The sequence below is a fragment of the Rhinopithecus bieti genome, unplaced genomic scaffold (assembly GCF_001698545.2).
Source record: "Rhinopithecus bieti isolate Rb0 unplaced genomic scaffold, ASM169854v2 scaffold_7681, whole genome shotgun sequence".
NCBI classification, from domain to species: Eukaryota; Metazoa; Chordata; class Mammalia; order Primates; family Cercopithecidae; genus Rhinopithecus; species Rhinopithecus bieti.
Window position 1 is genome coordinate 7,553,868 of NW_016806571.1, and position 13,400 is coordinate 7,567,267.

General features: G+C 43.7%; 1 protein-coding gene across 1 annotated transcript in view; it reads right to left on the reverse strand.

Annotated features, from left to right (window-relative positions):
- The window catches only part of ALK (ALK receptor tyrosine kinase), a 540,180-nt gene extending 536,901 nt beyond the window's left edge, over window positions 1–3,279 (reverse strand). The window contains exons 1-2 of the mRNA XM_017877049.1: window positions 3,198–3,279; window positions 2,241–2,360 (exon numbers count right to left, since the gene is read on the reverse strand). Of these exons, the coding sequence (XP_017732538.1) occupies window positions 2,241–2,360; window positions 3,198–3,279 (202 nt within the window). The remainder of the gene's footprint in view (window positions 1–2,240; window positions 2,361–3,197) is intronic.
- Window positions 3,280–13,400: the final 10,121 nt, after the last annotated feature.

A 13,400-nucleotide genomic window follows, 5' to 3' on the forward strand; every position in this document is an offset into this window, starting at 1 on the left:
GAAATCATGAGGATTCCAGGCCATGAGGAGAGTTTGAAAGAGATCTTGAAAAACCTCCAGATCGATTCCTTTCCCCTAAGGTGGCATGACATTTCACCCTCACTTTACAGATAAGGAGGATGAAGCTCAGGGAGCACCAAATGGGTTTATCAGGGCCAAGTCGTGGGTTGGAGGCAGCTTAATAAGCTTTCATGGTTTTCTCCTTTTGACCTGCAACCACTTACAAGATGTTCCACAGGGAATAAATATGTTGCCCTCTGCAGAATGCAGGGGGTAGATCTGTCTTTTTTGGGCATTCTGCATTTTATAAAAACTGTCCTCCTGTAGAGATACTGAATGACTTTGGGAGCAAACTCAAAAATGTTACCTGAAGACCAGTGGTATTGCAAATCTTGTTACAAAGCATTAACAATGCAAAGATCCAGATTTCAATTATTTATAGATACTTGCCCTTATCATAAGATGATGTCTGCGTGTCTGGCTTAAATAAAATCAGGAAGTAATTCTTATCTGGAATCTCCTGACGACCACTGATCTTTCTCTCCTGCAAGGCTTAAGAGTCGCAGGAAACATGCCAGCACAGAAGATAATTCTAAACTGCCCTAGGGTTTTTGATCGCTTTTTCTTTTTTTTTTTTTTTTTTTTTTAGTTTAAAATATGGTACAGAAAGGTACAGTTAATATGAACCAGGAGCATTATAGATGAGAGGACAGCAGGCTTTGGACTGGAAGCTTTTCTATAGTGAGTAGAACATCTCTGTTAGGTGCATTTGAAATAGCTTAGGCCAAGGGTATAGACTGCATGGAGGAATAGGTAAATATGCCCAGAAGGGAATCTAGAACTCAGTGCTACACTAGGTTTATAAATACTTAATTAAATCAGGCCTGATGAATGAGTTTCATCTCTGGAGGCCTTTTGCATTCATTCATCATAAATATGAGGCTGGTGTAAAAGTAATTGTGGTTTTGCCATCGAAAGTAGTGGCAAAAGCCACAATTACTTTTGCACCAATCTAATAAGTCTTTATGCATATCTTCCTTGTGATAGAATAAAGTGGAAAGCAAAGTTTAGTGCCTGTCCTTATGGGGTTCACCCTGGAGGAGTCCAAGAGAATTAAAATGTTCATTTGGAAATGCTTCTTCTCTCCTCTAAATCTCCTCACTGCGGAGACCCAGCTACTATGAACTGTTTGAATGAGCACAGAGAAGGAGGGATCTTATACCATGTAAAGCAGCCTCCTGAGGGCTCCTAGGACAGGACCTACCAGGCTGTGTAGGTGGCACCTGGGAGAAAAAATGAAAGTAGGGGAAGAACTCTGGCTTAGTAGCTGGAGAAGCCACTCTGTGTGATTTTATTAAACTTAGTTTCTGCATCTGTAAAAATGTAATTGGACCTGGTCTCTTTATGTCGGATGCTGTTGCAGAATCAAATGAACTGAGAAAACATCAAAGCACATGTTTGGGAAACTTTAAGAAGCCTCCCAACTGTAAGGGGCCCTGGAAGACCTGTGTCGCTCATAATAATAATCCCCTCTTAAGAGATTGTGATTGTTGACTGGGCGCGGTGGCTCACTCCTGTAATCCCAGCACTTTGGAAGGCTGAGGCTGGCGGATCATGAGGTCAGGAGTTCGAGATCATCCTGGATAACACAGTCAAACCCTGCCTCTACTAAAAATACAAAGACAAAAAAATTAGCTAGGCATGATGGCAGGAGCCTGTAGTCCCAGCTACTCAGGAGGCTAAGGCAGGAGAATGGTGTAAACCTGGGAGGCAGAGCTTGCAGTGAGCAGAGATCGCACCACTGCACTCCAGCCTGGGTGACAGAGCAACACTCTATCTTAAAAAAAAAAAAAAAGAGAGAGAGAGAGAGTGATTGTTAGAAATGCTGTGGGTTAGAACCAGAAAGCAAGCCACAGCCAAGATGCAAATAAGCATATCCTCCAATGATTGATAAGGGGATGGCTGGAATACTATATACCATAAAGGCTAAGTGGGAGGGATATGGCAGCAACAAAACCCTTGGCTCCCATGAGGATACAGAGCACAGCTGGAATGGCCTGGCTGGAATGGTCCAGTGGGTTGAGTATCACTGGGAGACAGAGGGCTCAGAAAGACTTCTTTTGTATATAGGGAACTGAGGGAATCCCCTGGAGCACTATGAATCCCAAACTGAAACTCACAGAGTCCTTATTACGAGACAGTGATAGTGCATCACAAGTAACTATTAAACATATACTTACCATATCGGCTGCGATGAGACAGGAAAGGGAAGGAGTCTTTCATTATCCAGGTGAGATTCCATGTAAAATAATCAGGAGAAGGAGAAGGTATGTTTGTTGGTGACTCCAAGGAGCTATGACCTGGACATAAAAACAAAGAAAACACTGATCCATGTGCTTGGGGTGTGTCTTTTAGCTGTCACTCAATATCAGTCAAAAAGGAAGTTTATGAGGGGCTTTCATGACATCCATTGGAAAGATGAGGGGAAAAAATGAGCCATTAGTAGACTGAGTTGACCTCAGGACCCTGACGTACATTTTCTACCAAGGGCAGACAGATCTAAGAGGTCTGAATGTTCTGACCAAGGCCACACTGAGGAGCTCTGGGAGATGAACTAGAAGCCGGGGCACTTAATGGCTTGGTCTAAGAGTTCTATCCAAAGTCCATTCTGTCTATAATAATTTGTGCAGCTTTATAGAGAACTCCAATTCATCTCATCCAGATAATGCCTCCATCCCTACTTTATGTTCAGACTTGTTACTTCATCTAATGTTGTTTGCTTGGGTTATTGCCTTATCAATGAGAGGGTTGAAATCGCACTCTGAAGTTATGAGTTCTTAACAATTATGTTATTTTCAGGGTTGTAGGGGAAGCTAGGTGACTGGAGTTTTCTGAAAGCCAAGAGGCCAGAAAGCCAAAAGGATTAATGTTTCTGATTTGCATGAGAGAAAGAAGGCTTGAAAGAAAAGCAGCAGAGAAGCATTATTCCTGTCCTTAGCAGCACCTCAAGTGGATTTTGTGTGGTAAAACGTCATTACAATATATCTACAAATCAAATGATCACACACTGCCTGCTCTAACACAGTGCTTCCCAGAAAATCCCAAGCTCAATCACTATTTGCTAATGTTTTATGGCAGACAAAGCCCTTTTTTTTAAAGAAGGAAGGATTTGAGAATTAGTTCTCTTTTGTAGATACATGTGTGGCAAGACTGAGTGCAGGGAGGAGGGAAGGAAGGAAAGTAGTATTTCTTCTGTAACTTCCCCGGTACAGGCGCCATGCTGGAATCTTTACCTACATAATATCACATGATATTCACCATGGCTCTCTGAGATAGAAATGATCATCTGCATTTTACAGATGCATCAACTGAGATGCAGAGAGGCAAGTGATGGAAGCAGGAACTGAGCCCCAGTTTGCCTCAGATCAACAGGCCATGTTCTATGGAGAATGGGCTGATCTGCTACTCTGGTGGTAACTGCTAACCCACTTGGAGGAAGTTTGTGAAGAGGAAAAGGAGGAGAAGAAGAGAAAGAACAGGCAGGCAGCAGGTATTCCGGAGGCATTTTCCCGGTCTGCCTGCTCTGCAGTTTCTTCCACATCACCCCCTGCACCAGTTCTGGCTCCTACTGGCAGGTTCTGGTCTCCTACTTCTAACTCCATTTTAGTATCAACCCCACTTCACACACTTGAAGGAAATCTCTGGCCTGGGTACCCATGGCAGTCTCTTGTTTCCAGAACCCTCCACTATTTTACCTGCAGGGGCTGCCCTTAGGTGATGCTGATTAACGGTCCTTGTGCCCTGCAACTGGGACAGGATGGGCACTCCACGGTCTCCTTCCTAAAAAACATTTTAATCGCTGCTTTCCATAGATCTGAGTTGGACGTACTGGCTCCTGGGAATCTAGGAAAGAATTTTGGCTTTTCTCTTATATTTGGTCTATAGAGATTAGAACAAAATTGATTGGGGCCAGGTACGTCTTTCTGCAGTATTTCTGCAAAACAGCTCAGAGGAAATGCACTGAAAGGGGTGAGAGTCTGTGCTCGTGAGTTGCAGAGAGAAGCCATCTCATTTCACCTGCACATCAACTCTGTTTCACACACAGTCAATGGGCCTCAGAGAAGTGAATGCAAAGCCACATAGGGTTATTTTGGGTGGGGTTAAGTTTATTAGTCTTTTAAAAAATTAGTATGTATTGAGCACATATGAACCAGACATGATGCTACGTTCTTTAAATGTGTGATTTTGTTTGCTTCTCACAGTAACCTTGTGAATAAGTTTATTTGTCCACATTTTGCAGTTGAGAAAATTGAGGCATAAAGAGGTTAGGTACCTTGACTACAGCCACACAGCCAGCAGGAGACAGGAAATCAGGGTCAAAAGACTAGATCAACTGACATTGAAGTCCAAGCTCCTTTCACCACTCTGCACAGGCCACAGACTGGTGCAGGGTGGTCCTCGGCTCTCCCCAGGGCCTGGCAGGGCCCCCATGGCACAATGGTTGAGGTTGAAGGTCACCACTAAGCATGCTTCAGAACAGGGCAAGTGGGAAGGGTCTGGGAAGATTCGGACAATCAACTCCCTGCAATGACTCCCATGTGAATAAAAATTCGCTTAGGTCTGAGTCATCAGCTAATGTCAAATTTTAAGTAGCTTTGAAGTGACAGGAAGACTAAGCCTAGGTTATACTTCCCTGTTTCTAAGTGATGTCATTTTTCTGAACTATTCAGTTTGAGAATGATATTAACTTCTTCCTGGATATGAAGAACTAAGCAGACAGGGCTAGACTTCAGGAAGCACTTATGAATCTGTGAATGGGCACAGAATGGCAGATAACTTTAATATGAATGAGGGCCAGATAATATATTCAGGGGTTAAAAAAAAAAAGAAAACTTTCAAAAGGAAGGGCTCTGAGGGCTGGGTCATGACCCAGCAAGGTAACATGGACATCACTGCAGATCATCCCTTCAGAGGCCCTTTATATCACAAAACACCAATAACTTGCCAGACATCCCCAGGGTTAAATATTGCAGGGTTGAAAAAAAGCGTAAAGTCTTATTTTGCCCTTACAGAAACTCCTAGAATATCTTCCTGCCAGTGGACTCACAGGGTCCCTAAACTTACCCCCCAGAGTAGGGAGGGCAAGATAAGCCGGATGAGGCTAGGGAGCTAATGCGGGGGTCAGCCAAAAGGCTGAGCCTCCCCACCTGAAAAGTCAAGGATCAAGGAAAGCAAAGCCCACATGAAGGCAGGTGTTTGCTCAAAGCAGAAGCATTGGAACAGAAATGAGTGCTAGTCAAAGTTCATAGAATACACATCAATGCAGAACATAACAAACAAAATATTTCTGCATTTAACAAGTGCAGGGTCAAGAGACTGTCTGTTCCCATCATGCTCTTTACCCTTGCCCTCCCCAACCACTGCAGGGAAGGATTTTCTAGCAGAAAGAGAAGCCAAGCCATCAAAAGAAATCCATTTAAGCTAAAGAAAGCCTTGTGTTTTCAGGGTTCCATTCTGAAAATATGAGGATCCAGAGTGAAATGGGCCTCAATGCAGATGCATGGGTGAAAGTATGAATGCACACCAATGGGCTCAAATAGAGTGACTCTTGGACCTTGGGAGTGAAGTGTAGAGGAGAAAGGAGTGGGGAAATAGGAGTAGGAGCTTCTAGGTGCCCAAGTGAGGCAGACAAGCTAAGGCCTGAAGAGAAATGAGGAAGAAATGCACCTGGATTGAGGGCATTATTGATTCGCTGGCGATACAATTGTTGTTTTTCTGACGATTTCTTAAGCCCTTTCTAGGCACTGCAGGGTATCCAGGCAGAGTGAAAACCTCAAGCTCTTGATACTTAGCATTTTTCGCTGTGCATCATCCCCCTGATGTCCTTAGCTTCAGCTCCAGGGCTCATCTCTATCATAATTCCATTGCACACAAGCTCAACTTCTTTGCCTCTTTCTTTACAATTATCCTGGAGCAGGTGGATGTGGTAGTGGGAGAAGAGGGGTAGAGGAACACACAACAGTGCTGATGGGCCTCATTTTAAATTCATCACCAGAAACCTCAAGACCCTCAGGATGGCCCAGGAATCCCACTGCCTTCCCTAACTCAGTTCACTCTATTTCCAATACAACTAGTTGAAACTTCCTCTTAAGTTCTCAAACCTCCAGTTCCCCATATGCTTCCATATTGTCAGCGAATGAATTTGTTTCTTAGCTTGTTGAGAAAAGAGAAGCAATCTACCCACTCACAGGTATCAGTGCCTTCTCTTCTGTTGTAAAGGATAACAGTCTACACTCTTAAACAGCACCAGCCTCTTCACTTAGGTGCTAGTCTTGTCTCTTCTTAAGGGATCTGCTATTACAATGGTCCTGTATCAACAATTTTCTCTCTCTGCCAAGTCAGTCACACAAACATGCACCATCTTATAAAGAAAAAGCTTCTTTGACTGCCACACTCTTCTCCAGTCATTGTCCCTTTACTCTGCTCTTCTTTACAGCTAAATCTATTAAAGGATTTGTCTTTGCTGCTGTCTCCTCAACAAAATCTAGATTGGCTTCACTACTCCAGGTCAAGGTCGACAACCCTAGGCTGCAAATACATTGAACAACTCTCGGTCTTTGTTTCACTAGACCCCTCAGAAGCATTTGTCCCTGCAATCACTCCCTGCTTCTTGGATTTCTTACATCCTGGTCACCATGTAGCCTTTGGTTGCCTCCTGCTTCAGTGGGAAGATCCTCTTTATTCTTCTTTGCCAGATCTTCCTCATTTTCCAAACTGTAGAGGAGGAAACTTCTCCTTTTCCAGTAGCATTTGCTTAGGAATTGTCATGGCTGAGTATTGTATTTTATCCCAGTGGTTCTAACCAGCTGATCATGAATTTCAAGTGACTGTGGGACACCAGACCCTTCCTGTACCTAATTGAAGACTCTTTGCTGACCAATGAAGGGAACTTGTTTACCCACGCTCACACAAGCCTATGCATTCATTCATTCTCTTCAGTTCAAATAACCAATTTTTAATTCCAAATAACCAGGACCACATTGTAGCCCTCTTTGTAAAGCTTTTAAAACTCTGACTTTTCTTACTTGGAAAACCATGCAGTGAATTTCTCTTTGCCTGACATGTAAGTAAGCTTGTCTTAAAAAAAAAAAAAAAAAAAAGTCTGTGGGATCTTTATTTTATTATTTGACAATTGTTAAAAGTTGGAGAACTTGGCCATTTTCTGCATCTAAACTTTCTCTCAAAGTGATCTCACCCAGTTTCATAGCTCTAAATATCATCCACATACTACTATTACCAAATTTGTGTCTTCAGCCCAATCTCTCCCCTGAACAACAGAACACACATCCAACTGCCTGTTCAAAATCTCCGCTTTATTGCCTGATAAGCATCTGAAATTTATCATGAGCAAGCCAAAAACTTGACCTCCCTTCCCCTAAACCCCAGGCGTTCCCCATTTCAGAAAGTCTTACCAATACTCACTGGGTTGCTCGGGCCAAAAACCAATAAGGAATCCTTAACTTCTTCCTTTTATTCACACCCCACATCAATTCATCACAAATCTTGATGGCTCTACCTGAATTTTACCCCTTCTCATCTTTTCCCTCATCACCTCTCTCCGTTATTGCTATGAGCTCCCAGAAGGGTCGCCTTCAGTGTGTTATCTGTGTGGCAGTTAGATTGACACTGCAGCCCCTGAAAGAGCTTTCAAATTTCTTGCCATAGCATAGCCTATAAAGGCCCCACAGGATCTGGCTCCTGATTCTGTCTCTAACTTCATTTGCAACCATTTTCCCTCATTGCTGGAGCTCAGTCCCACAGGTCTTCTTGCTCTTCCCCAAACTCGCCAAACACATTTCCACCCCAGGGCCTTTGCACTGGGAGTTCTCTCAGCCGAGGAAGCTCCTCCTATTCAGAGGTACATGGCCACTCCCTCTCTCTGTCCAAGTCCCTGTCCATAGGTCACCTCCCCAGAAAGAACGTCCCTGGTCATCCTGTTGAGAGACAACTCATTGTAAGCCACTCTCATCCCTTTGCCCTATTTCTTACACATATATGTGTTCTGTATATTGGTTTATTCATTGTGCACCTCCTGCACTAGTCACTGTTATGTCTCCATGCCTTGCACACAGCAGGCACTCAATAAATATTTATCAAATAAATGAAACCAGAGCCCTGGAGAAAGGTATTATCTCTGGCACTTATTAGCTGTTAACTTCAGACTAAGCATACACTCTACCAAACCTCAATTTTCTGAAAATGATGATGAGAATAAGAATGGGCATACTCTAAAGATTCTCAGGGTTTTGTAAGGGTCAGATGAGACAATGTGTGCATGACATAGTCTTTCAATATCAGTCATGCCATCCTTGTAATTGTATATTCCTATCTCTGTTTTAGAATCCAAAATGAGGGGGAGTCTTGGTCCCTTTCCTATATTTGGATCATCTCGTGTCAATAATTACAATGTCCAGAAATCAAAAGTGCTCCCAGAGAGCTGCTTCTCTATTATTCACTAATCATTAACTTTGCCAACTGTACATGATCTCGACTACCCAAATTGCAGCCAATTGGCACTGTGCATTTCCAATCTTTATTTTTATATGTCTCACTGCATGTCTATCTATTCCTAAGCCAATGTACATAATATATCATACTTGTGTCAGTATAAATAATAAAGAGCTATGCATGTGTGATGGTTATTTACATGAATGCCCCAGGCTCACTAGCAAGCATGTTTTACAAACCTACATCAATAAAATGTAACAAATGCTTCCATTCTAAACGCTGTTTGGAACAGTTCCTACCTTGCCTGTAGACGCTTTACTTATTTATTTTCCTTCCAACAATAAAACAATCAGTGACAGTCTGCTTGTTTTTCCCCCCTTATTTGAAAACACACTTAATAATGCATTCTTTTACAATGATTTTGTGTCACACAAAGCAAAGCTTACTGTGGCCAAATAAATAGTGGTCTGGATGTCAAATCAGGCACAGCTCTCAGAGAATACAGGGCAGGCCTCTTTTTGGGACTGGCAGTCCAGGGGAAATGGTTTGGGTATTCACTAGGCTGAGCCTGCACCTGTTCAGCAAAAGAAACCTCAGTAAATTTACATGACTCCTAGAGTTAGTGGTGAAGGGCGATGTTGTTAATTTAGTCTGAAAAACAGAGATGTGATTTCAGAGAAAAGAGAGAGTCTGCAGATGCACCATTTGTCCTAAACATATAGCCCTCCCCATACCTTCTCTAGGCCTGGAAAATGAGCGGGTTGAACTCACTGCTTGCTAAGGTCCTCTCTGGTTCATACGTATTTGGTTCTCTACGGTTTGCTTTCACATTTTCTTCCAGCTGGCTCATTCAGAAGGGAGCTATTAGTGTCAAGGGCGGAATTTGGATGGAATTAAACAGCTCCCACTCTGCCTCACCTTTCTCTAAGCCCCATCCCATCCTGCCAGAGATGTTTGTGCTCTTTCTTGGTAGCTCAAGTATTGAAGCAAAAATTACTCTCCCATAATATTCTCTTGTACTGTCAAAAGTTAGTTTCAGCATGCATTTCCTGCCTCCCCAAGAGGACCCATGTATAATTTCTGTGCTCATTCAGTGGTGAACAACCTCTGCCACCCAGCAAAAGCATGTACCCCTTCCCAAGGCACAACAGTTAGGAATATTAATAAAGGAAATTGTTATCCTGGTCCCTGCCCTTAGGGACTTGGTTACCTGCAGGGTATCCTATACCAAAAAAAATAATCACAAAGAGGTTGCTCCAGAAATGGCTAAAGCATGTAAATTTGGAGCCCAAACACTCTGGCCACTGCTTGCCTTTTCAACCTTATTTCCCATTCAGAATCCTTCCTTTCACATTCTATCCCATTACACCTTAGTCTCCAAACTTACGCCCAAGCTAATCTCTGCTCTTCTCCACCCCCTGCTTTCCTAAATCCGACCCCTTCTTAAAGGGCCAGTTCAAATCCCTCCTCCTCAAGGTCCCCGTCTTTCCTGAGCTGGACACCAAAGCAGTTGAGTTGGGATTCAGGTTGTGTCAGAACAAAACTTGAACTTGGGCCCTGACCTCCTTAACCACTTAGGATAGTGGTGTTGAGGCCATTTAACAAACATGTTAATGATGATGGATTGTAATTGTATATTAATTTCACTCACGCAACTTAAGCTTCAGGTCTGTTGTTTAGGTTGATTTTTCTTTTTTGGCTCATTGATTTAGAAAAAAATAAGAAAAGCATTTCACAGAGGCTGTTTTTGGTTTGGTGTCATGTAGGACATGCTTTGCAGGGGCAGGGGCAGATCAAGGCATGGACTTATTTCATCAGTTGAGATACCACGTCTATGCAGGTACCAGTGACTCATAATTCATGGCCAAAGTCCGATAACAAAGGCCATGTGACAGCTGATGCCTCCTCTTCAGAATCTGTATCTCTCAGAATTTGATAGTACCAAGTCGCTGCATTTTCACCTTTCCAGAGACAATTTCAGCATCCCAAGGAAGCAGCTCCTGACTCACCCATGAGCCCCACAGTGTCTCCTTTGGCCCTGAACCCCTGCTGCAGGTGTGCTTGGTCACTGGCCCTACCTACTAGCCAAGGTGGACTCACGGTGGACTCACACTGGCTTTTGGTAGCTGTGGAAGACTAATGGGCATTTTTATTTTACTAATCCAAGAAAGCAATATAGAGAATATCACTCTCCAGGTGGCCTGATTCTTCACACACCCGCACCCCCTACCCCTGTAAGACCTGAGTGCTTCCATTAGCAGGGCAGCATGACTATCTGTTTGGGTCCATTTCTGTGGTTTGCTTGTACTCTACTCTTTATGAAATTTACTCCACTGTGATCTTAAGCCTATTTTCTCCCCCCACAATATGTTGACTGGAATAATAATCAAAAGGAAGGCTTTGAACTGCCACCAGGCCTTTCATCTTGTGATCTCAGAGAGCTTTACCAAGCACTAAATAATTAACGTACTGAAAGCGACACAAAGACACAAAGACAGGGCAGCCTGGAAAACCAAGTCCATGAACAAAAGACCTTTTTCTTTTGGAGTGAGAGAGTCCTGGTAGGGATAATCACCCACCAGCAGGCCCAGGAGTCTCCAGACATGTTGCACAAGAGGCTATGAACTATCCAAGAACAACTGTCTCTTCTCTTGACCTGATGTGTCAAGTTGGGAAGTAATGCTTGCCAGGATGACTCCTGAAATCACGCAGTGAGTGCCCTGGGCATAGTGTGACCCACTTTCACAGGAAGGGGGGAGCTCCAGTGTGGAAGAGTGGACTGTAACTGTGTACACATTCACCACGACTTAGGGCTCCCTAATGCCTTTCAGAGGCATCCACTTTTCTGATCCTTACAACGACCTTGGTAGTTAACCTCTTTTACAGATGAAAAGATTGAGGCTCAGAAAGCACAAATGCCCAAGGTCACATTGCCAGTGAGTACTAGGATGTATGACTGCAGACCTCTGATGTGTGGACCAGCTAGGAATGCCACTCTACAGTACAAACCCCTTGCAGGTGATGATTCTCCTGAAGAACAGGGGTTGGGAATTAAATACAGCAGAAAGAAACTGACCAGGTCACAGATGCTTGCTGCATTCTCCTAACTGAGGACAATAGATCCCTTTGGGTCAACCAGGAAGTCGAACTGGAAACACACACCTTCCATCAGGGCAGCTGGCTCTGCGGGGCCTCAGGCTCAGCCACGACTGTTTCCATGGCAACCACCACAAGGCCTGATGCCTGGATCCTTGAAATTGGTCCTTGGCTTGTGCAAGGGAAGATGCTTAGGGTGAGGGGAGAAAGAGGGACAAAACACTTTCTCCTAACTTCCAGACCTTTCAATCCCTCTTTATTTGTCACCCCTGTCCTTTCAGGATAAAGAGTCTATCCTCTAAGAAGTCCCAGTTCCAGATGCCACATTAGTCAGTACAAAGGCCCCTCACCATGACTGAACTCATTTCCAGAGATAGGCTGATGTGCTAGAGAACTGGGTTCTAGGGTACAGCGGTGTTACTGCGTGACTTTGGGTAAGCTGCTTAACCTTTTTCAAGCTTTGTTTCTCTGCATATAATACAGAACTCATCATGCTTTCCCAGCCAACTTTTGGGATGCTCAGAGAATTAATGAGACAGTATCTACAAAGCCCTCAGGCTCTTTTGAAGAAAGGTACACTAGAAATCCTTGTGCTTTTACTAACGGGTATTGGCATGATGCCATATTTTAAATCACTCTTCACCTGTATTACTAAAATAAACTCAGCTTGTATTAAAATAGATAGGCCAACAGCCTGATTGGCTTCATCCAGCTCTGGCACTGCATCAGCTTTGTTGCTTCCATTCATCTTGCACTGTTAACAACAGTCATCCATGTTACCCTTGACCTCATGCAGAGACTCAGAGTGGGAGCTGGGAGGGGCTATGAAGGCTATTTATCTATGTCTTCCTATCACACATGTAAGGAAGCTGAAACACTGGAAGGAACAATGCTTCACCCAAAGTCATCTCGTTAGTGAAAAAAATCACAAAATCTGATCTTCTGTGCCCCATTCTATGCCTCACCCACCACAGGAAAAGGTGGCAAAGAAAGGAGGAGGGAGAAGAAATAGGGAGACATGTTTTTGTTCTTTAAACCTTTAAGCTGCAATACTCTGGGATGTTTTTAAAAAAAAAGAAAACTCACTAAGAAAGAAACCAATACTTCATGTGTGCCTATTACACATGGTGCCTGGCACCATACTGGGGGCTTTACAATCATTGCCCCACAAATCCCACAATTTTCTGAGTGGGGATTATTATTCCCATTTTCAAATGCAGGAACTGAGGTTCAGAGAGGTTGAGTAACTTGTGCAAGGTTCTGGAGCCAAAAGGGATGGAGCTAAGATTAATTCATTAATTCCATTCATACTTACTGAGTATCTCCTATGTGCCAAGCTCTGCCCTTGGCAGTTGGGCTGCATTAGCGAGCAGAACCCCACACTACCCTCTTAGAGCTTCCAGGCTGAGGAGCTTAGAGCATGGAAGGCAGCAGCTAGCCGTTCAACAACCTGTCAAGTCCTTTTGACATCTTGATTGTTGTTATCCATTGTGAAGAAGATAGACACAACCCTATGAGAACACATGATGAGGGATCTGACTTCACTATGAGAGCCAGATGAAGATCACCTGAGAAGCTGATGCTTGAGCTGAGGCCCTTAACCAGAGGAGTAGAGTTAACTAGCTAAAGGGAGTGGGGTAGGGTGGGAGGCTGGAGAGGGCAGGGGTCTATTCAAACTCGAGTCTCTCTCAGAATGGAGCACCGGCTCCTTATTTGCCAGCAAGAAAGGTGAGGCATTACAGAGGAACCTTGATATATGGCCCAATCACACTGCCACTGTCCAGCAAAGAACCCCT